The sequence below is a fragment of the Anas acuta genome, chromosome 6 (assembly GCF_963932015.1).
Source record: "Anas acuta chromosome 6, bAnaAcu1.1, whole genome shotgun sequence".
NCBI lineage: Eukaryota > Metazoa > Chordata > Aves > Anseriformes > Anatidae > Anas > Anas acuta.
Genome location: NC_088984.1, coordinates 14,571,232 through 14,595,409, shown reverse-complemented (window position 1 = coordinate 14,595,409; position 24,178 = coordinate 14,571,232). Strand labels below are relative to the sequence as shown.

Genomic DNA, 24,178 nt, shown 5'->3' with positions numbered 1-24,178 from the left:
AAGATAATTTACAACTCAATTTAAGGAACCATCCATTTTAGAACAAACAATAAATGCATGAAAAGAACAATCCAATCCCTATATTTTTTTTATCAAGGGATGTTAGTTCAGGATACTTCCTATCAAACACTAAATACCTTAAGTACTTTTATGCCTCGACAGTGGCAGATCTTTCAAAAAACACAAAAATACCTGAAAACAAACAAGAATTCTTATGGAACCTATATTGCATGTTGAGTACTTTAACAGAGTAAAAATCAGTTCCACCGTGTTTGTTTTGGATCATTGGTGAGTTCATACATAATGACTTCTACTTCTTGAAACCTCTTTGCTTCATTCTTATGCATAGACTTGAAGGGGTATTTATGTGTTTGGCTTGTTGCATCAATTCAGAGGATACAGTCACTGTAAAAATTTACGTTACTGCAGGCTTGTAGTGATGAAGCAGACAAGCACAAAAACTGAGAGCTTTTATTGCATTTGTTTTATCTTTGATGGAGAAGAGAAGTGTAGTCATTTATTATGACAATAGCCACCGTGAAGTCTGATTTATCTATTAAGTTCAGCTTTATTTGAGTGGAAATATTTTTGAAAAAAGTTGAAATTTCAAGATAAATCACAAATTTGACCAACCACTATCCAGATGGTGTTTCTCCTGAATTGATCGTGTATTTCAATTTGCTGTATGCACTTCTAGTTTATAGTTGTGACACACGCAATGCGCCAAGGACATTTACTGAAACTCGAAGTTAATTTGAATAAAACAGCATTTTATAGACTACTTTCCACAACTTTTCTTAGAAACAGGGGGGTAATAATATTTCTCCTATAACATGTATACTTGCATATCACAAAAATGGCACTATATTTAAAATAGAATTACATAAATCTTTATTAAATTATTAAATATATATTTTAAATCCTGATGGTTTAGTTTAAAAACTCAATACTCTGCTGAATGAAAGTCTTGGGACCACAGGTATATCAATCTTTTGGTGCAGATAGGAAGGTGAACAACAGATTTAAAAAAATTAAGCAGTGCTTGTTTTCAAATAAAGGCACAGCCCATTGGAAGCTTGAGCTCTGATCTTTTTCTCCACTTCTGCCAACAGCTTTTTCCCCCATCCTTTTGAGGTGCAGGATGAGTTAATTTTGGTCTGGATTTGTTCCCTGAACCTGGGGGGGGAGGGGAGGGGGAAGTCAACACAATGTGGAGATAGATAACTGAAAATACCACGGCTCACTTTGGTTTAAACTGCAACAAGCTTCCAACAATTAATGCAAAATTCAAAACCCTGGACTGCCAGACATGTCACTGTTTCATCTTATATGCAACACTACTCCCATTCATAGGATTTTTCTTGTTTTACTTCTCACCGTTGTTATTCCAAAACACTCAAAACAGAAAAGCACTCAGTCCCAGAATAGATCTTAAATGTATACTCTATGTTGTCATAACTACTGTGGGATTTTTTGCTTTTAATCTTTTTATGAAGTTACTAAAAAGATGCTACAGAGATTTCAGATAGGTTTTCTAAACCCTTTGTTTGCTCTTGGTAAAATTACTATATTACTAAAGATACTAAACCAGGTTATAATATAGTTGATCTAAGATTGCAAATATTTACCTGTGCTACCAATTATAAATAATAAGAATTAAAATAATTGTCAGTACCTGTGGTTAAAGGCAGATGAGTGACACTAGTTAGACAGGTGAGAGTGAACCAGGTTGATGCTAATGTTGCTCCAGATAAAAGCAGCAGTAGTATAAATTTCAGCATTCCCCTGATAAAATCTGCAAATCTAAAATAAAAGCACAGATCAGAGCAGTAAAAATGTTATTGTTCATATTATTTAAATGTAACACTTCACAATTAATTCATTAAATTCTCATTACACATTTTGGAAACTGTAAACATGATTTAAAAATCGTTTCTCATTTGCAGAAATAGAAAATAAAACATTTTTTATAGAACAATGATATTTCTAGCTGTCAAGCTGAAGAGCCACGGATTTTTTAGCTGTCACGAAACAACCGAAACAGAAAAATTTTCAAGGCATCAATTGAAAACACTTGGTATACAAGAAGGGCTTTTTTTCCGCCTGCATTTGTTGGACACAACATCACACCACTACTTACACCGCTGCTTGGCAGACACACTGCACAATTAGCATATGAAGAGGATGATTTATTTCATTCAAGACATAGATGAATTTAGTGATTCGTTCCTATGGGAAATGACAGAAATCCCAATACCAGAATCCCTAGATGGAAGATAACAAGGAACGACTTTTGAACCCTAAGATAGATTGGTGACAAAGCTCTCAATGGCTTAGGCAAAGCAGGAACTCTTTACACATACGGTCACTCTGCCAGTGGCTGTTTTGGGTTGAAATGTCTGAAATGTTCCAGAAACCATGCATCTTCATGCCACTCCCCTCCTACACACATGCCTCAGTGTGAATCTGGGTGAGGCTATCTCCACAAGTCTGTGGGCAGTCTGTTACACATAGGTAAACATGATCTTTATACCACCCGATGGTACAATCACCTTTTTTCCATATATTTTTTTTCATTTTTCTTTCAAGGAGACATATTGCATTTGAACTACACTCACATGGCACAATTATCAGTACAACTGCTCTTTTCAAATGGGATTTCAACCTGGATACTAAAACAGGTATACTATGAAAGCCGATGTGATTTATCCACTAGTAATTTTCTACAGATTAGGAGATAAGACTTTGGGCTGGACGTATGTTTAAAGAATGTCTTATAGTCCCTCTTACAGTTCCCCTGTTTCTTTCAGGCTAATGGCAGTGCAAACCACTTACGTTGGTTGATGACAAAATCCATCCAGTCTGTCAGCTAATTGCCTTTTCTTCCTTGCCTATGATCATCTCACAGGCAGATACCACAGCCTACTTGATAAAACAGACAACGCTACCAACATTTTGAGAACTAGGAATCCTAGCTCCACATACACTGTAAGAGATGTATGAGTAATGAGATCCTAAGAAAAAAAAATTATCAGTTTTTCCTCTTATTTTGATTCTCCCTGAGCTTTAATTCCACATTGAATTTAGCAGCAAGTAATTCAATAAGCAGTAGAGGGAGATCAATGCTGTATATAATCTTAAAAGTTTATGACTGCAGAGTTCAAGTGGCTTTTGCATTAATCCCTAATAGACAGGGGTTAGCTGCTACTGTTGTTTTTTCTGACAATTCAAATTCAGCAATCAGGATTACTTCTTCTCAGTAGATTGTCAGTTTCTTTAATTATTCTTCAGGATCATTGGGGTCAAAATCAGCAATTTTCAAAGCTTCTCAACGTGCAAGCTTTAGACATCTTCCACAGAGACTCCCTACGTTGTCTGCTGGCAGGCAACATCACTATTCCCTCTTTTTAAAGGCAAGAACAGTTATGCACATCCCATCTAATGATGGAAAGTGAAAAATAACAGCCTCCAGGGAGGGACATTCAGAGACAACAGGTCTGGATCCTCTATTTCTACCCTACCACCAGGGATATGTGGGAATGGGAGGATGACACCCACCTAAACCATTCAAGATGATTCAGTGGAGCAAATATCTATCTTTACTGAGCTGCTGCAACTCTCTGACACAAATAACCTGGTTTGGATATCACTGGTAGTAATGTGCTCCAAGGAGCTCTCAGCTATCACAGGAATCCAGAAGGGTCAAATACAAACTGAAAGGTTTATCAGCTATTGAATTTAGCCAGCAACAGAAATAATGGAAAAAATAACTTGGCAAACTAGCCTGAAATTAGTAATTGAGCGCTTTCTGCTTCTTGTCTGGTTACAGAATAATAAAGAAGACTGTAAAGCAAATCAACTTCTCAAATGCTGGTTTCAATCCAATAATAATATATATTTATATATATATGTAATGCTTTAACTCCCGTGTTCACTTCCAAAATTCTCTTTCTGTTTAAATCTTTTTCACCAACTAGCACATACGGGGATGCCTGCATCTGCTAAAGCAGGCACACCATGAAAGAAGGTGTATGCTCACCCTTCCCACCCCCAGGACACAGATCTCTTAGCCTACTGTTGGTAGCAGGTTTCTGTAACCCAGTGAATCAGCCCTAGGCTGGATCCTACATTTAAAATCACAATCCCGTGTTGCTGACAACACTGTCTGTTGCTAAGGAAATTATCACCATGTCATGAAGTTTCAGCATTTTGACTAACGCTGCAGGTTAAAAGCAGAAAGAAAGATGGAACTGTGAAGGACAAAACCCCAGAAATATCTGTGATCATTAGTAAATGTGACCAAAAAAAATCTAAAGGAAAGGGAATAGATTTATGTTTCCATGCAATAATATGAATGTCGCTCTTCGACATTGCTTTTCTTCAAGCCAGTATCATTTGAAAGCTGCCAGCAAAGGGTAAAACACCTGCCAGCTGCCCAAAATAGTTCAAGCTTTTCAATTAGAAAAATGCATCACACAAATTAGCTAAACATATCTAAGTTCACGGCTATTGGGAAAGCAGTAGGTGTAGAGCAGGAGGATTTATATATTGTGCTGAGGAAAACTGGCACCATTTGGAAAATGAGATAGATAAATGAATTTCCAAACTGGGCATTACTTTAAATATAGATGATTTAACATCTCCTGTGACGTGCAGGAACAAATGCTCCAGCGCAAGCCCCAGGTTGTTACTGTTCTAAATGGTAGAATTTGCATTGCCAGAAATGGAAAGAGCAAACTCCTAAGCTGTACCAATTTTGCTTTGATAAACTAGTAGAAAAAAATATTAGAAAAAAATCTAGCTTCTTAAAAAGTGGTTAAGGGAGAGAGCTGCTTGCTTGGCAAATCACAGTTCTGACACCGAAATACATCAGCCTGTCACCCTTGACAAGAATCATTACTTAATTTTCCTAATTACAACTTTCAGCAGATTACAGTCAGACTCGTCATTGATTCTGCCCTACACAGATAAATGCTGAATAGACCTAAGAGGGAGAGTCATCCATCAGGAGTGACAAATCACCATCTCCCTCGCTTTCTGTGTGTAAACCTTTTCATTTGAACTGTATATTGCCCAAGTTGGAAAGACATATTTGGAGACAGACTGTTAGTATTTATTTATTTTTTTAATTTACTCAAAAGCAAAGCTCTGGATGCTACAAAGTACTAGTGTTCAACAAGGTTTGAAATCAATTTTGAAGAAGTTAGAGACTCAGCATTTCCTGAATCTTAACGCAAGCGCTATATTAAATAAATTCATCTACCATAAAGCTTGAGATTTGCACGTTGGCATTGAGAGAGCAGGTTCTCTCCTAACAAAAGTAAGCGAGCTGCTAAGGGTGCCCCTCTACTATTGAAACATCACAAATAAATTAAATTAACCTATTATGGAAAGGATTAAGTCAGCATGCCACCTGTTACATTGTGCGATGTATCTAGGTCACCCACAGCAATGGTTTTAAGCATCTGCATCTTTTAGGATAAAAAACTATTGGAAGGTAACCCATTCCTTGTTTTCATGCTTCCCATATCATTCAGCATTTACAATGGCTTTGTCTAGATATAGGAAAGCATAAGTACATCTATACCACAACCCATAAAAGCATAACAAAAAAAGGCCATACAGAAATCCAACAACCTGTCAAAACAGACACAGACTAATTTCTCTGCAGTGGAATATACCATTACTGTGTCTAGGCTGCCTATGCTACAGTCTCAATATCCCTTCAGGAATCAATACACCCAAAAGTGTTGATGGAAAGAGACAGACACTATTTCTTCAATGCTTTCCAAATGTGCTATAATGGGGTCTCCTTAATTCCAGGCAGCTGAATTCACAATAACCATTTGAAAAGAACGGATGGGAAGCACTTGTCAGGAATAGCGGTATGACTTGTTGAATTGAGGCACAAGTGTGTGGAGTTCGCAACCCCCAGAGAGCAGTAACACAATATACAAATCCAACGCTTCACAAGAAACACATCATAACCCCAGAACTATGCATTTTCCATTTCAAGTATCTAAAAGATGAGAGAAAACAAGTTATATTATTAAGAGTATACGCTAAATGACGATCACGGTTGAAGAAATGGATGCAATTATTCCTACCTTGCCATTGCTATGCCAACAACACAACCTCCAACGATAGACCAAAATCCAATCCAGCCTGCATCTACCTGACAAAAAAAAAGTAAGAAATGTGTTAAAGCTAAGAGAGTCAGAAGTTAAGGTGTTACTTTCAAACAAAGGGTGCACAAATGCTAGCAACCCTACCTGGCATCCCCCATTTCCCTCCCCCAAAAACAACCTGAGGTGCTAGACTTTTTTTTTTTTTTAAGGATATTTAAGAGGAAATAAATTCACTAGGAGGAAGGTATGACCAAAAAAGCCTGTGCCCTAAATGTGACCTCTATTTATACAATCATATGAGTAATGTCCTCTGGATTTTTATAGTACTCTATTAAAAGCTTACAAATCCTCTTTTTCCCCCCCACTTCATCCCTTTCACCTGGTAAACATTATTCTCTATTACTAAAGGTGCAGCGGCCAACAACACTCCCATTTGTTTATCTGCCTCTTTGTTCTTGTTAAAAGGTGTACATAGCTCTGAAACTACTAAACACTAGTGGAGAGTCAGCAGGAAGAATCATGACAGCTTGAAAGCTATAGATTATTTTGTTTAAAATTTCAGGAGAAAAGTGGTCCATATGTATTAACAGCAGCTTAAGCATAAAAACCTGATAAAATTGTATGTTAGTGCAGAATAAAAACATGCCACTTACAAAATAGCTGCTGATTATCAGTCAGGAGATACTTACTTGGCTTACATGAACTGGCGTTAATATCAAATCCAAAACACCAGACCAGCCAGAGAAAACACCCAGTGGTATAGCATAGGCTAAAGCAATCATCAAGAATCGGAAATTGCTGTGAAGACAAAACATATGCAATTAGCTGCAGCTTATATTAGAAATTGTGCACCAAGATTAGCTGCTAGAGTAAATTGCACCCTAGAATCTATATTCTGCCCATCAAGAAAAACAGCAGAGTTCTGAAGAATGAGTGAGCCAGGAAAAACAATGAAGTTATCCGGACATGTCACTAAAATACCAGTGGCTGAGATGTTACTGCCTTAGCACTGTGGTGTTTAAAAAAGCCACTCTCTACATTCAAAGACTTTTGGTAACATGCTGGGCTCATATGTTTCTCATTTCCACAAGCAGTTCTGCATTTGCATGGGCAACCCAGTTAATCTAAGTGCTTGTTAGAAACAATAAGCACTAATTCAATTTACAAAAAACATATTTCAAGTATAAAATCAGAGGTTCATACTTTCACAAAATAAAAAGTAAAAACAATTTAGAAAGGGAAGGTTTTGGGAATAAGGCATGCACAACTGCAAGAGTGGGAAATTTTGACAGTTTGAGCTATCAAAACACAGAGACAAGTATAATAGTCTGCTCTAAGTACTCAACATGTTTTCTTTTATCCCCAATTATAATTATCCAACTCTTAGTAATCGGTGAAGATAAAGCATCAAAGCTGTGCCATTATCATCACTGTACACAGCTAAACAAGATTTGGCAGACAAACACCACCAATCCCCCCTCCCTGCAGCCATCACCACAACCAAAATTAAACGCGACACCTTTGCTAAGGGGATCTAACTTTTCCTATAAAATGTTTCCATTTGGGAACAGAAAATACGCTTTGGACCCTGTAACACTGCCATTTTTAAGTGAAAAGATGTTATGGCAATTCTCAGGTTATCCCAAGGGATATCTGTGTAACCACAAAACGCACCCCCTCACACCTCTTCCCAAACAATTTATATAAACTTGATATTGATCAGCAGTACCAGTTCCTTGGTATGCAGCAGCAATTTAACAGCACCTAGTTATGAAAGCCAGGGGGAAAGTAAGAGTTTCAAAATAAAAAATTCTCCCAAACATTTAGAGGTTTGCAGCTTACACTGTTTTACTCCCCTCAAAGATTCAAAGCACCCCTGCCAGCACTCTTTTGCACACTGTTCTTCTCACACATCCTCATCTTGCATAACAGATTTATATCACATGAACATATCCTCCTCTTTCAGTATCATTCATGTCAGATTTATTATTTTTTTTAATGTAAAGAAGAACAACTCCCAAACTTCCAGCTCTTCCACACACGGCTTCTATTTCTCTGAATGCTAATGCATTTGCTGTCTTCCAGACAGAAATGCCGTACTCCTATGCTAGTGTATCCTGTGTCATCCTAACATCTCTCTTTCATCTCTCTTAAGGTAGGTGTTCTGATGTTACTTAATACTACCCATGTAAAAGCTATTCCAGTACCTGTAGAAGAAAATAAAAAGGAACATACTCATTTTGCATGGACATTATATAGCCACATTACAGACTGCAAAGAAGGAGCAAGTCTGAAAGCACTGCTCCAAAATAACACTTGCTCATTATTCAAAATCTTTGGGTATCTGTCTGAACCTCACCTTCATTAAAGAGCTACAACTGCAGGGTAAGTACTTGCAACTTACTTGACCCAGATCTCCTGTGGTGTATTTATTTTCTCTAACTCCAGCAACGAGACAGACCGGCATGTGGGGTAGCTGCTCCATCACGTGCAGCTCCTGGTCCCAGTGTCAGACCCAGCTCTGCATCACGACATCCTCCAGTGACAGAGGCTCCCATGCTGCCACCCTGCCTAGTCTTCACGTTAAAGAAGCTGACCTGGACAAGGCTGCATGCAGTGGCAAAGTAACACCCATCACCAGATGTCACTTTGTCCCCTTGTCCAGCTATAGCTAGCATTGTCTGCATTAAGTGTTAAAGCCATTTGAAACACATCTCAAGCATCAGCTCCACTTTTCACAGCTTCAGCAACTTATATTTGTTTTTGCAATTTTGCAACTGCTCCACTGAAAATAGAGAAATGAGCTGTCTGTCACACCATCAACTGGTGAACCTACACTGTTTTCCATCATATCAGCCTTTATGACAGGATATCAGCATCAGGCTCCGTTCTCCTGGAATACGAATTGGCTTTTCTTCTGCTTTTTTTTTTCCCTTCCCTTTTTCTTTTTTTTTTTTTTTTCCCCAGAATCTTGCTTAATGCACCAGAATTCATAAGACAGGCTGGTTCGGAGGGGAGCCCTGTCAAAGTCAGTCAACATTTTCAGAGTAACTTTGACAGTGCCTATTAATATCAGGCACACTCCGAGCTGCTCTCAGCCTGGATGGTGATGTCATGTAAAAGTTTCATGAAAGAAGTAATGATGTACAAAAACCTTACTACGAAATTTGAAAAACGGCTTACACAGCCCCTTGAAGATATAAAAGGCATGTAACTGGCTACTAGCATCTAATTACTTAAAAGCTAAAAATCACTGCATGTTCTCCTCAGACAAATGATAAGACAAACCATTTACTTGTATTAGAATTTTTCCCAGGGAAATTTCTGACATATTTTGAAATATAAAGAAAAAAATCATATTCATGTCACCAAAAAAAACAAGAAAGGGCACAGCACTTTTTCTTTTTTAAATCGAAATTCAAAGTACACCCATCACACTGTGTAATAGACTGTTAAAAGAATCAGGCTTAGCTCCCATGCCATGACTAATCTGTCGACTCCCACTGCAGGCTGAGAGAGTTGGTTATCTCCTGATACCAGAGATCAGCTAATTGTTATAATCTGTCAGAAGCAGGAAACCTCCCAGTCTGGAGAAGGAACCATGTTCCTAAGCAACTCCCCCAAAAATGGCCTACAGAGGGTGCTTGACCCTAAGAAGACCTATAAAATGCAACTCTGCAAGGAGCAGCTCGTGAAGACAACTGCTCAACAACCTGAAGGCACGAAGGAGCGTGGGAGTTGCAAGGATGTGACAGATCCCTTTGGCACCCAAGGAAAAAGGTCCATGACTTCAATGGTAAAGTTATGCTGCACAGCTTTAGTTTGAATTAAAAAATAAAAATAAAAAATACCTGAAGCCTAGAGCAGAGAAGAGGGAAGTGATGAAAGCCTCAGTTCTCAAGAATGTTTTTTGGTGCATGGTTCGGTGAAGTCAGCCGACCAGCTCACACACATCCTGAATTTCTTACACGCACAGTTCTCACACCAGAGGGTAAGTAGGCAATAAAGGAGGAATTCTGATTTCCTGGTAGTCATCAGCAGATTACCTTTAAGCCTACATGACTAAGTCAAAAGAAAGACCCTCTTTGCCAAGAATTATGAAGTCTAGATTAGGCAGGGAACAGGGCTCAGAAGCCTAATGAACCAGCTGATGGATTTCTCTTGAAGTACAGCAGATAACCATTTTCTTTTATAAAAAACTCTTGCCTGATGGATTGTTGCTGAAAGGTTCCCCAGGATAAGTGGTTTTAACGATGAACTGTTGATTGCTTCATGTACAGAGGAATGAAGAAGTACCTTTGATAAGGGGTAGCATGGAAGAATGCATAAACACCAGAGGGGAGGGAAGGATCTACCTGACTGCAATTAAGCAAAAACCCTCATGGTTCTTGGAAACGCTATAAACTACCCTCATTATTTAAGTGTCCAGGTTGTTTTCCTAAGCTTTGGTGATTGTGAATGGTAAGCCACTTTTGCTGCTTATCTCCTGCCTGTACCAGTATCACAGGCCCAGTATTTATAATATGTTGAACAAGCAATGTAATAGTTATAAAGCTCCCAAATGGAGCACTGTCAACGGAAATTTTACACTTCACCTGCGGAGTCAGTTGCTGTTTGGATTTCTGTTTGACAGCAACATTTTTACAACACAGCCCTCAGGCAGGGTCTCAGCACATACCAGCTTGGGCGTTTAACAGCATCATTGTGTGTGCTAAGCGTCCTTATGGGAATTGCTATTTTTTAATATCCTGAGTAGGTCACTTTGCAGACTAACCAGCCAGCTGCATTCACACCTTCTCCCAGCTGCCAGCCTACTCCAGGGTGAATGCACAGAAGCAAGTGTTTTGTCAATTTACTCCCCCAAACTGAAACAAAACTCTCCAAAACCACCAGAGAAAAGAAAAAAAAGGGGCTAAGTTGCTTTTTTTCTGGCCCTACACATACTTTTAGAAAGCACAGATATGTAGCAACTAAATGCCTGAAGATCTAAAATTACCAAGTTTTAAGCAGACCATTTTGAACAGATTGAGCTCCTACAACTACATTACTACAAGAAACAATTGGAGTAAGAGTTTGAAGCTCCTGAGTGAAATCAACCATACTCTGCACCATGGTTCTTTTCTGCCCCAGGAAGTTTTTCTATGCATTATCATGTACCAGGCACAGGCCTTCACAATTTTACTCAGCATTATTATTACAGTTGCTCTGATACCAGATTCCTATTACACAAGACATTTTACAAACACTAGGGGAGGGACTGGGTCTTACCAAAAGAGCTAACAATCTAAGCAGACAACAAAAGAGAAGCTGTAAAGCTGAATATGTTGCTTTCTTTATAACCTTTTTTCTTTTTAAAATAAATCAAGGAAACTAACACATCTTTGAACCTGTCTAGAAGCATCTGGAGACTTTTCCTATCCCCACTTTATATTTTAACATATGAGTAATGAGATTTAATAGATCATACAATGGCTTCAGATACTTCATTCATTGCTCCCGTGGCTGAATGAAAGCAGCTGTATACTTCTTCGAATGGTAAGCAGCTCCCAAATTCCTTCCAGTGTAAGAAGCATGGAAGAAAGCAGCTTTATAGTTAGTTACGCCCAGTGTTAACTGCTATCTCACACCCAGCACAATGCACTGTTAACAATTTTGTACAACCTGATGTAACAGAAGTGTAGCATAAGAAAAGCTGTGCTAAAAGGATGACTACAGCAGTGTTGGTGCAGAAGGATTCTGGCAAGAATGCTTGACATATTCCCATTTAAAATTTAATGTTGGCTTTTTAGCAGTTAGCATCCTTTTATGTCTCAGCATTAATATTTAATTTGATTTTGTTTAAAAGCACTACGAACTAACTTGTTTGTTCGATGAGAAGATTAAAGCACACTTGTGTTTATTTATTCAGGTGCTGATATTTCAAGTGGAAACCAAATGAGGACCTACCTTAGAAGCCTGCAAAAGCTTCTCCTGTAGCTAAGCCGTTGACTAGCTGCAGCCACGCTGGGAGGGAATGGAGGGCGTGAGGGGAAGTAGGCCAATGCTGCGGAAAATATCAAGGAAACCATTCCAAATTCTAAACAAGAGGGCAAAGAAAAACAAATCAGAGAACAGATGTTAGCACTGAAAGACTTATTTCAGCACAGCATTGTTATCAGCCAGCCTCTAATACATAAATCCTACCACAAGTGCTTTACCGCTCCTGACAACAGACCTGCATAACTTGAAGGATTTTTACCCCCACTCCCCAAGCAAGATTTCAAATTGAGATGGAGAATCAATGAGACAGAGAAATACCGGCAGTCAATTCCAATGAAAAGAGCTGCAGAGCAACAGGCTCACACATGGGGAACTAGGTGAAGCAAAAGGCAAGCTTTTGTTTTTTCTCTTTAAAGAGAACTATGAAGATCCGGTCACATTTCTTTGCAATGGAAGTAATGCAAGGCAGGTAACAGCGTGCTAGAGACTTTAAACAGATGGGACTAGGGAAGCCCCAGGGCATGGAACGACAATTACTTGGTATACAGGATGATGAAGGCAAACAAAAGGTCAACCAAGGCAGCATCTTGGATACAAACAGTATTACATGGCAATGGAATATAAAAGGAAAAGCATAGGAGCAGCCATTGCTTAGGAATAGAGAGAACGGAGGTAATATGGGGAAAAAATGAAAGAATACAGCTGTTTGTAGATGCTCCTCTTGTTTAGCAGCAGGTGTTCCAGATCTTCAAAACATTTCATAGTAGAAATTTGGACATGACCCTGCAAAGGGATGAGCACTTCACAGAAAATTGTCAGCAAGCCCCATGATCAGACATTCTGAAGAAAAACAACTCTATCCACATTCAGTCTAATTAATTTGTTTTACAGGCCTTTTACAACATAGATCATGTTATCCACAGACCTCAATCCAAAATATTACTGCTGTCCTCTTTGAAAACAAGATTCTTTGCTGCCAGAGAGAAAAACGTATAGCTGAAGTGTGTTATCTTAAAAGAACCTGTGATCATATTACAAAGAATTGTTCACCAACACCACAAATAAATTCCAACAGAGCTGGATACTCAGTTGCATTCATTTTCTTCTTTCTTTTTTAATAAATCAATATGAATGTGGCACTTTGCCAGCTCTTCTGCTAAACTAAAAGAAAAGAAGTTCAGGAAACTGAAAAGTAAATAATACTTAAGTGTTAATGGATCAGCTGTAGATTGGGATGGGAAATGAACACTTACAGGGAAAAATAATCTACCCTAAATTTATTTTGAAAGCATACCAGAAATGTGACAATGCTAGTCTCCATGATCAAATCAAAAAGGATTCTTTTTGAACTGTGTGGTGTCTCTTTTCCCCTACTGTGGTCTAATTACAGCTTTTGTGTGTCAAGGTCCTTGCAGTCCCTCTACAACTCCTCTGGTTTGCGGAAGATAGATGAATTTCTATCTTCCTGTACATTGTTTTTGAGAACACAAGCAATGAATAAAGAACTGGCCACAACTGGTTATCTCATAGCTAAGAAAAGGATGAGAGGCTCTGTCATTATAGGATGATACTGGACAGGGAACCAAGGCTTGCCAAAGACTCTTTATTCCCTTGTCCTGCATCTACATACAGATTTATAGGTACATGCACATCCACACTTGGTAACATATTGAAAGGAAGATTTCAGATTGCAGATGGGTAGAGCCAATAAGAATGTGATCACGTAAAAACAGAGGTTTTCTAAGGTGCTTATTATTTAACTTTATTATACTGCAATGGCATAAGGTGAAAGGCTACATCTTCCTACAAAGAATATAAAACAGGTTGATGATTTTTTTCTAAGTCATGGTAATATTTTACAACAGGTGCTCATCTGGGGCCTCTTCTAAGGGTTACCACCTCAAGATTCATGCCAGTCAGATTACTGCAGTAGGAGCAATATAGTAACTACTTTTTTTTTTAATTATTAAAATCAGCATGCAGTCCTTGTAGTACCATCTTGCAGCTCTTTAATGTTTCCCAGTGTTATACTTCCTAGGCTAATGAATTTGCCTTGCAAGCACTGCCCTCATGCACAAAAGAAAAAGAGCAGAATTCACTTTGGAGCCTATCCAAACCCAAAGCAGCTCCCTCTACTTAAAAATAGAAGTCTTTATTGCCATCCTAGCTTTGTGTATCACACTTGCACCTCTACTAAAAGTCCAGGTACTGCCAAATGCATTTGATTCCTTACATCTTGAATTGCTTCTTCATTAGGAAGCCTACCATCAACACAATCATTGTTTATTGTACAAGACTAGGTAAAGAAAAATACATTCCCAGGACAAATTTTAGATTGCAAGCAAAGAATAAAAAGGCAAAAGATAATATTGACCTATATCTTATGTTTTGAGACCAAGGGAGCTGCTGCCATGAAAGAGGAGCTCTTCCACAGAAGCTATCAGATTCTCAACAGTGCAAAGGATGCAGCAAAGCACTTGGAACTGGGCAAGTCAGCATAAATTAGTGTGCAGAAATAGAGCGCTGTATATGTTTTGCTGAGGAATGAATCTGAAATGTCTCACAAAAGCAATGAGGATATCATGCCACAGTGACCTGTGAATGTCGATGTGGAGAGATGCCTGCACCATAGCCCTGGAAGCAGGCACTCCTGCTGGCTGTGTAAGCCCTAAACAGAGAAAGAGAGGTTTACAGAGATACAAGCCTCCTCGATACAAGTCTTTTTCCTTCTGAAAGACAGATTATTTACAGGACAAAATCCTACCCAAAACCAAAGAAACCCTCACCTTCTCCTGAAAGGTAAAGGAAGGCACTTCATATATATGTGCACATATATACGTGCACATATATGTGCACGTATATATGGAGGGCACTTCACGTGTGTGTGTATATATATATACACACATATATATATACACACATACACGTAAAGTGCCCTCCTTACCCCTTTGTTTTTCTTATGTTTATATACACACATGTACTTTACACACAGCTATATATGCATACATACAAAAATTTGTAAGAAATGGTGATTTTTCATTAATATTTAGGAAAGCACATAGCTAAAAGCTCTGCCTGAAGTCCAGAGTGATTCAAGCTTCCTTAAGCAGTACAGGTAATACAACTCAATCCTGATTTGCTACATCCGTACTATTTCAGCTGTGAACCAGAATGTGTAGACACAGATGACACAAACAAGTTGATATTTCAGCTGAGCTCTTAGTCCATGTCCGAGATACAGGAACAGCAATTTAATGAAACACAGAAGAGACTGGAGTTAACAGAGCAATTTCAGAATGGGTTTATAAGCAATTGCTTCGTAATCATGTTTGAGGTTAAGTCCTTGGAAAATTAGCACACTCTTGTCACGCTACTGATCCCAAGTTAACAATTCACATTATTAGGGTTTTAAAAATAACTAACTTCTGGATGCTGCTTATCTAATAGTACCTCATGCAACAGCAACAAGCTCCATCACAAACAAAACACTCAAGAATGCAGAGTGCCCGTCCTATGAAACTGGCTTTCCTATAACACCTTAAATGAGAAGTCATACTAGGCTCTACTGTACTTCCTAAAGAAGTGGGACACTTGAGTCCAGCTCCTTGTTCTGTCCCATTCTCTAACACCTTTACTACCTTTGAAGACTGTTTGATTTTCATTTTCTGCCTAGCTGATTTTAAGGGGATGAATATTACCCTACCAAACCTTTAAGGTATTTTGTGGTCCACAGGTGGACAGATCTGTACAACTACCATGAGGTACTCACCACAAGTTGTCACCTACCACGGGACAGACATTCCTCTATCTCTGGAGCCTACCTGGCACAGCAGAGCACAGAAGAGATAAGCAGCAGGGTCAGCTGCCTCTTTAGCTCCTGGGAAAAAGAGAGCTGAGGTGTGATGGAACAAATCCCATAAGGGATATGAAGCAACCTCCTCTTGGGATGGCTCCTGCCAATTTCAAACCAGCTGAATGTTTTGCCACTGTCTCAGTGATTCTCCACAGGCCACTGACATTCAGGAACCATCTCTTTTTTAGTGCCTGAACAACAAAAGGATCTTAGAAAGACCCCTTGAGACACATAGCTAACACTGCAAGTACAGCTGCACAGTGAACCCCAGCTATGTATTTAAAAGTACTTTGTTCAAAGTAAGAACTACAGCTGCCCCACAAAACACACATCCTAAGAAACTGAAGAGCTGCTGTAGGATGATCTTATGCTGGGACCAACAATCCCAAGCAGGTTTACAGGATGGGCTGTTTTTAAGTCCTTGCTGACTCAGAAAGGCAGAAAGAGCTGTGCTGAAACACTGCACAGCAAGACAGATCTCTGAACCTTGCTGGCAAGCGAGATCTATTCCCATCTTCTCAAGAAAATACTCAGGAAAGCTTCCCGGAACAGAAGAGAAGAAAAAGTGAATCTAATGGGCTGCTGAAAGCAACATTTTTAGTGCTAACAGGCTCAAGGAAGGGGTTTTAGGTACAAAACTGTAGTTCTTTAGGGCAAATGAATTCTTCTTGCTCCATGGAAAATCCAGAAAGAGTGGGTTAAAGCACTTTTCTAATCATTGGATTTTCGTTCCTCTTTTATCCACTGCTCAGCAGGACATAAACTCACTCTACTTTGCTTTTTCTTCCTTCCTTCCCACTGGTCACCCAAATTTTTGGGCTCTAACACCAGATTTATCTCTGATAAAAGCCTAACCAAATCCAAATTTCATTGTTTCAATAGATTTGAGTCAAGCAAGAAGTATTTGAAAGGAAAGAGTCAACTACCTGCTGAAACAGGATCCAGGCTCTACTATGCTTTCTTTGAAATTTATGATAAAGTGGACCTCACCCAATACAAGTATTAACTTCACAAAATTTCCATAAGAATAGCAGCCAGAAATAAGTGATCACAGTTAACTCAATCCCATAAACTATGAGCTACACGATATATATACACCTTAAGATTTCTGGAATGCATAGGACTAAGCCTTAGCTACATTTCTGAGGCTGGAATTATAAGCAAAAAAAATGCCGTAACATGGTAAAGTTTAGGTGCTCTCAATGCTATACCAATTAGTATCAACTAAAAGTCAGATCACAGACCCTTAAAGCACTTGGGGAACTCTTTTACTTAAAGCTTGCTGCTGAGTGTTGCTAATTTTTGTAAGTGACATGAAGAGCTGTGAAGCCACTGCATGAAAAAGAGAAAGGAAAGAAAAACTACATTATATCGGGTGAATTTTATATCAGTGTTTTTTTGCACCAAAACTGTTGTCACTTCATTGAAATTCCTTGCCACATAAGAACTAGAGAGTTTCAGTTAAAACCAAAATTTTAGTTAAGAAACAGATTGAGTTTTAATTCCAGTATTAGATTCTGAGATATTAATAATCTAATCACGTTTGAAAGGCACATGCAAGTCATAAATTAAGGTTGAATTAATGCAGAATATAATTTAATGCTGGAATATATGATTTCTGTCCTCACAGAAACAGAAGAAAAAAACAACCTGTCATGGAGACTTCTCTTTTTAATGAAAATTCAAGAAGTGATCAACAGTTTGGAAGCTCTGGGCAAGTATAAGCTCTCCTAGAAAATGTTATTCCTAAAATCACCTGATACAAACAATTGAAATTCTTCACTTAGAATCAATCTGTACAAAAGATTACCTTATAATTTTTGCTACACAAAAGGGAAAAAGTGAACCCTTCTGATGGCAGAACATTTGACCACTTCATTATTTACCATCAATATAGTTACCGTTTCCTTTGCAGACCAGCCACTAGAGGGTAGTGCTTCACAAGTACCAAACATACAAGTATGTAAACGTTTTATAATTAACTTTTTTTTTTTTAAACACACCTGCATACAATACAGCCTCAATGCGGTCCTTGATGTGCTCAGTGTTGCTTTGTGATACCAGCAGGTGGTGAGATGTTCCATTAGGAGATGGCACTACAAGAGGTCCCACTAAAAACGCACCAGCAGCACCCAGGTAATTGAGCAGAGATGCAATAGCTGTTGCCGTGGCACGTTCATCTGGAGAAAACCATGTCGTGGAAAGAAATGGTGCTGCGTTCATCACAGTTGGCCCCGCCAAGCCATTTAACAGCTGCCCTCCATGAATCAGCCTGGAACAGAGAATAGAGATGACAGCCATTTGGATGATAATCGCCTGTTTAAAAAGTTAAAAAAAAAAAAAAAAAATTGCACATAAGATACTGAGTGCCTGGAATGGAGTAACTGCACAAAGAAATGAAAGTCCTGTGCAAAAAAAAAGAATATTCAATACACTAAAAGAAGCCCAATTAGACTGATTTAAAGAATCCAGGTCTACTCTGTTCTCATTACCTCAGATAAATGGAGAAGCAAATGTTCTCTTCAAAGCAGGAAAGGAAGAGGGAATAAAAGGAACTTTCTTTGCAGAAAAAAAAAAAAGGTATCATGATAGGATCTAAAAGTATAAAAGGGATAGTAGCAGAAAAGCTTTAAACTACAAGCATCTTAAACCTGACCCCTTGCCTGCATAAATCCCACAGAAGATTTAAATGAGTTACGTCAGATCCCATGCTGAAACACTTCAGCAAAAAATACTCTGCATATTTTTTCACTGCATTATTTATTTTTATTTACACACTCAGATGAGCTTTATGTGCCTACAGATGAGGAGGCCAGGCTGTTGAGGTTTCCAAGAGAATCATCTTCTGCAGCAATCTGGCCATTCTCAACATGGTGTTGAAACAGCCAAGGAAACCCAGATTGTTCTTGTTTTTCACACTCATTGGATTTAACAGATAAGACTGGTGACAAAACAGAGATGCTACTTCCAAGCACTGAAGTCCCTACAACTTTTGGCTTCGTATTAGTACAATAAGCACATCCAGAAAGGACATTTTGAAGGTTCTCCTAAATGTGTAATTCAGCCAGAAACCTTCTACTTTGACTTTTCCAAAAGTGATCGGCCATGAAAGGCAAAATCATTTGGGAATGTATATAAAAACAGCTAGCAAGTCAAACAAAACACAGCAACCCTACAAAGTAGATCTATCCATTGTGCAATAAAATGGTGGCAGATGATATTTTTAAATGGGTGATGTTTTTCAAAGCATAGCAGGAACCCAATGTTATTGCTCAAGACTTGAGTTGTCAGACATAAAAAGCTATGGCCTGAAAATGGGGAAACACAAGTTAGCAATGTTTAGGCAATGTTTCAAGCCACAAATGACTAAATAATATATAGCATGACAAGAGTTTTTTAAAGCACACCATGGGACAAAATACGCAAAAGAAATGCTGACAGACTCTTTATCAAATTAACAAGCTAGCTTGTCATAAAAATGGATAAATATTACTGATTCTCTGTTGATTAGAAATTAAGTCTTTAAGAAAAAATTATGAAAAATATACAGCGAAGAAAAAAATGCTATCACGTACCATTTGAAGGAAATGCTTTCCCAGCTAGGACAAAAGTAATACCCAGTCTTATAAGCAATTACATAAGCGATTGTATTTTTTTTTTATTTTTCTTTTTGTTCAGCTGGACATCATCAAGATATGGCCAGGTCTTTTTACTGCTTTTTAAACTGTGGCCTCCAGCATAATCAAACGAAATAGTTTAAAATTAATAAAAAGTACTATCTAAACAATACTCTGGTATAGTTTTCTGGAGGACACATCACACAAATACTGTTACTCTCCAATCCAGCATACTTCGGACAGAACAAGTAGTACCTTGTGTACTTTGGTACATTCATTCTACTTTCCCCCCTGTGACAAATTATTCCCATATTTATATAGGAAAACCCTATTCCAAGGTATTTGCAGTTATTCTGCATCCCTAGAAACAGCTGCATTTCAGTAGCGAGTGAGATAACTACCACAATTTTACTTGAGCGTTTTGTCTTGCTCCAAAGGGAGTTTAATACTTAAATTACGGTATGCTAGGAAAAATGTGTTAATACAAAATAACCTCTACAGCTATAGGTGCTATACTAACACCTCTGTTCACTCCAGTAATACCATTTTAATTCAGGTATGCCCACTTGATTGGGCAATTCAATCTAAGGGCAAATAAAACACACTAAAACCAGAAAAAAATACAATGGTTCTGTATCTGTATCTTCTGGTAGAAAAAGTAAAGTTTTGTTAAAAAGTCATATGTTGTGAGAATTATAAATACTCCTTTAATGTACTTACACTTCAGATTTACATTATTGATATCCAACTCCATACCTGAATAAAAGTCTGTAACATAAAGGCCTTTATACTTAATACCAGAGGGAAACACATCTGTTAGTTTTACTCTGCAGATCCAGAGGGAGAAAGTAGGATTGTAGTTCAGAACTTAAATTGTACATTATTTTTCTGCCTTTGCTTAGTGTTCTCATGTAAAGAGTTTAGCTTTGTCTCTCTGTAGGCCTCTTCTGTTGACGTTCTCGTCTGCTCTCCCCTGCCCTAGCCTGTGTGGTATGCTGTCTGCTCTGATTTGCCTTTCCATCTGCATTTCTGGCATTTACCAAGCTTGACATTATCATGCAGGGCAGAGCATCTCTTATCTTCATATTGCCTAATTTTTCAAATCTAACATGTTGGGTCCAATAAAAAACATTTTCGGACTAAATTGCCACTGATGTACAGACTGCTTCAAACAACTTTACATGTAACAGTCTAAAGCTTATTTTATCTCTTTTTCAATACTGGTTTGAATTAAGCTTTTTTTTATATATATATATTTATTTTTTTTTTACCCTGAGAAAAAGAATTATTTGTATTGTTCCTCTACATATCCTTAACTCATTTCCCTAGAGAGATAGGGAAAAGATTCAAAATGTGATTTGGTGCATTTACTAATCTGCTACTCTGGGAGACGTACGTAGCAGCCACCACAGCTGCCAGAGAGAAATATGAACGCAACAGCACTGGTGGCTTTTCGCTGTTTGTTACGTCTTATCAACAACACACTAGATTTCAGTCTAGCAGCCCACAGGAGTCTGCTCTTGTACATCACCAGCACTAAAAATTACTGCAAGATCAAGAGACATTTGTTTCTCTTATTCCCCAATTTTCTTCTTGTTTCTGCTATTGAAAATGTGCAAAGAGCAACTGGACTTTTCCTTGCCACTATTTCAGTTTAAGTCTGTACAACATGATTTCTGTTCTCCAAGAAAAGGACTAACAGGGTAACTTTAGCTTTAGTTTGGGACCCTACCAAGCTGGAAAAGTATTTGTCCACATTTCTTCCGGAACTGGCCTCTAAATTGCAAAGAGACAGAGCAAGGAATAGTTCAAATATAACAACGGAAATTAGAGAAGAAAAAGTCTTCCCATAATGTATTTCATCTCTTCTCCAATTTTTGTCAAGTTAAGTTTTAAATAAGTTATGTGGTTTTCATCACATCCTTAAGAGAACATTTCTGTAAGCTTGAAGCAGTAACCTGGTTATACCTGCTTTATTCACTCCCTGCTGTCACAGCTGCAGTATCGTGTCAGGCAACAACAACAAAAGCATGTGAGGCTACAAATGCAGAAATTACAGCATCACTGAATGAACTGGATATAAAAAAGTGACATACAGGAAAAAGGCTTTAGTGATTGACAATACCATACAGCTTAGATTGGTAAGAGCTTCCATTTACAGGCTGCTTTACTTATCTTTTTCTCCCTGTATAGTTTGAAACTTTTCATACATGTTCCGAGTCCCACAAAGTATTGGATTTGTTAAGCTATTTAAAAGCTGTATTACATAAACACTTTTTACATGTAAAAATAACAGACATTTAATGTTTCTACCACAGTATGTCTCATGCCTAGACGTAGAAGCATTTTAAATGAAAAAAATAACTCATTAACTTCCTTTCTCAGACAAGGAAACAGAGGCAACAGCAGAGGGAAAAATGAGCCACCCAAGAAATGACTCATAACACAATGGATTTAAACCACAGCACTGAAATAGCTCTCCAAAGCTCATCTAACATCTTTTAATTGACCTTGTTTTGGGAAGGCTAGCAATGGAGAAGTCATACCAGAGCTTTAACATTAATGAATAGAGTGGAAAGTGTTTTCACTTTCCTTTGGTAAGAAATAACAGTGGAAAAACGAAGCAGCCAGCCCCCATGCATCACTTTGACTCTCTTATCACAGATCTTCTCTATCAGCATCCGATGAGCCTCCGGTTGACTGGGAAATGAGGTTCCTCTGGGTCCCAGGCAGGAGAGGAGCCCATCTCAAGAGCCTTGTGAAAACGGGATTCTGGTTGATTTTCTTCCTCAAACTTTTACTATGCTTTTCCTGCTAGCTGCTATGTCAACTGACTGCTTAGTCATTATTCTGACTTCTATACAGATGCAATGAACAAATTGGTAACTCAGTCTTGTCACTTTTTGGCTATGCGTGCAAAGCAAGGAAGCCACCAAGAGCTACTCCAGGGAAACAGCACTGTGCGTGCCTCCTATTTTGGAAAAAAATAGTAGATTAATTGCTGATCCTAACAATTAACATAAAAAGGGATTCTGGATAAAGAAGTTAATATTTTACAGAAATAGATGGATGATTTATCTTTCATGCGCCTGACATTTTCACTCACTGAAAGAAGTGGATTGTTCATCTCCTGCTAATTTGGAAGACGAATAAGTTTATATAGTGATTAGCTCATTGTGGTAGCTCCTGGAAGCAAATGAAAGAGACCCTTCCACTAGAGGACTTCAGAGCACTTTCAAGTGCTATTGAATTTAGCCATACTACACAGCAACAAAGCCAGAGAATACCTCCTATTCAAGTGTCAACATTGATGCATGATGCAAGTTGCTTGCCCAAGCAAAAGAGTAAGAAAACACGTAGACTTATCTACATTATACATTAGAAGATTTATTGTACTTCAGAGGGCACTGATACCACTTCTGTAATGAAAAGTCTTTGATTTTTCACAATCAAGTTACTAGAAATGGATAGAGCTTTTCCTTTAGACTCCCCAAACTAAATGCAACAAAAGGCACCTCTATTAAGTGGCACCTTCTAAGGTACAGATGGAATTTGGAAGGTCAAATTCATGCTTTGTAGCAGTTCACTGCCATGGAGTATGGGGAGAGCCTGGTGCAAATGCTGTCCTGTTTATAACCAAAGGAGAGTGCAATAAGGCTGCGTGTCTGGAAAAGGACTGAGAATAAAAAATACTGCTGGGTAAAGCAATGAATTCATCTATTAAAAATAACATTCTGAAAGATGAATTTCGTGGGAATGCACTTCTTTTCAATATTTTCATTAAATGATATATTTATACTACAAAAGCTTTATGCCTTCTGGATATTCATGGATTGAGGCCATTAGCATTTTTAGCTTGTTTTTGATGCATACGGCCATTGATATGTGGAATAATTTAAAGTTGTTTTTCCCCCATCAATAAGAAAAATTATTATGAGCGGAAAGCCTGAGTCACTGTGTGGTACATTATCTCCAGCAATAAAAGCAAAAAAGAAAAGAAAACTTTTATAAGCACGCTGTCGACTGTTTCCATCAGGAACTCGGCTCACATCTCACCCACGGCACACACCGTGGCCTCCTCACAACCTGTCACTGCGCTACAGGAGCAGACTTTGGAAGAGCTGGCCTCAGACCACGGCGTTTCCCAGGTTTCGCAGCCTCATGTATCTTCTCTCAGAGAAGGAAACCAGCAAACAAATTTGTAGCAGTCTGAGGAACAGCAAGTTTGGGCTTTAAATCTGAAGGAATCAAACAGCAGAGTTACTTTGAAACTATTATTACTGAGAGCCTGCCAAGAAACAGACAAGGATCTGCAAGGAGAAGCAGCGGCAATCTCAGGCCAAGACCCTGACGTCTCTGTCAGACATCCTGACAGAGAACGGGACGGCGCAGGAGCACGGCGAGACCCCTGACAGCACAGTGACAAATTCACTCACATCCCTGCGCCGTCACGCCAAGCGACTGTATGGTCATCACAGCTGTCACGCGGCAGGAAAGAGTGGTTTGTCACTCAAAGCATTACCTGGGTTTGAAGGATGAGGGTATACGAAGTCAAAACTTCTTTTTGGATTTTGATTTTTATTAAAATGGGCTTTCCACCG

General features: G+C 38.5%; 1 protein-coding gene across 2 annotated transcripts in view; it reads right to left on the bottom strand.

Annotated features, from left to right (window-relative positions):
• Window positions 1-24,178, bottom strand: part of SLC49A4 (solute carrier family 49 member 4) — a 59,137-nt gene that overhangs the window by 14,057 nt on the left and 20,902 nt on the right. The window contains exons 3-8 of one of the 2 annotated variants that reach the window (XM_068687498.1): window positions 17,964-18,232; window positions 12,075-12,204; window positions 6,818-6,926; window positions 6,108-6,175; window positions 1,676-1,803; window positions 1,024-1,176 (exon numbers count right to left, since the gene is read on the bottom strand). In XM_068687498.1, the coding sequence (XP_068543599.1) occupies window positions 1,049-1,176; window positions 1,676-1,803; window positions 6,108-6,175; window positions 6,818-6,926; window positions 12,075-12,204; window positions 17,964-18,232 (832 nt within the window). In that variant the 3' untranslated portion in view covers window positions 1,024-1,048. Of the gene's footprint in view, window positions 1-1,023; window positions 1,177-1,675; window positions 1,804-6,107; window positions 6,176-6,817; window positions 6,927-12,074; window positions 12,205-17,963; window positions 18,233-24,178 lie in introns of those variants that run through there. The other variant, XM_068687497.1, reaches the window with a different exon arrangement.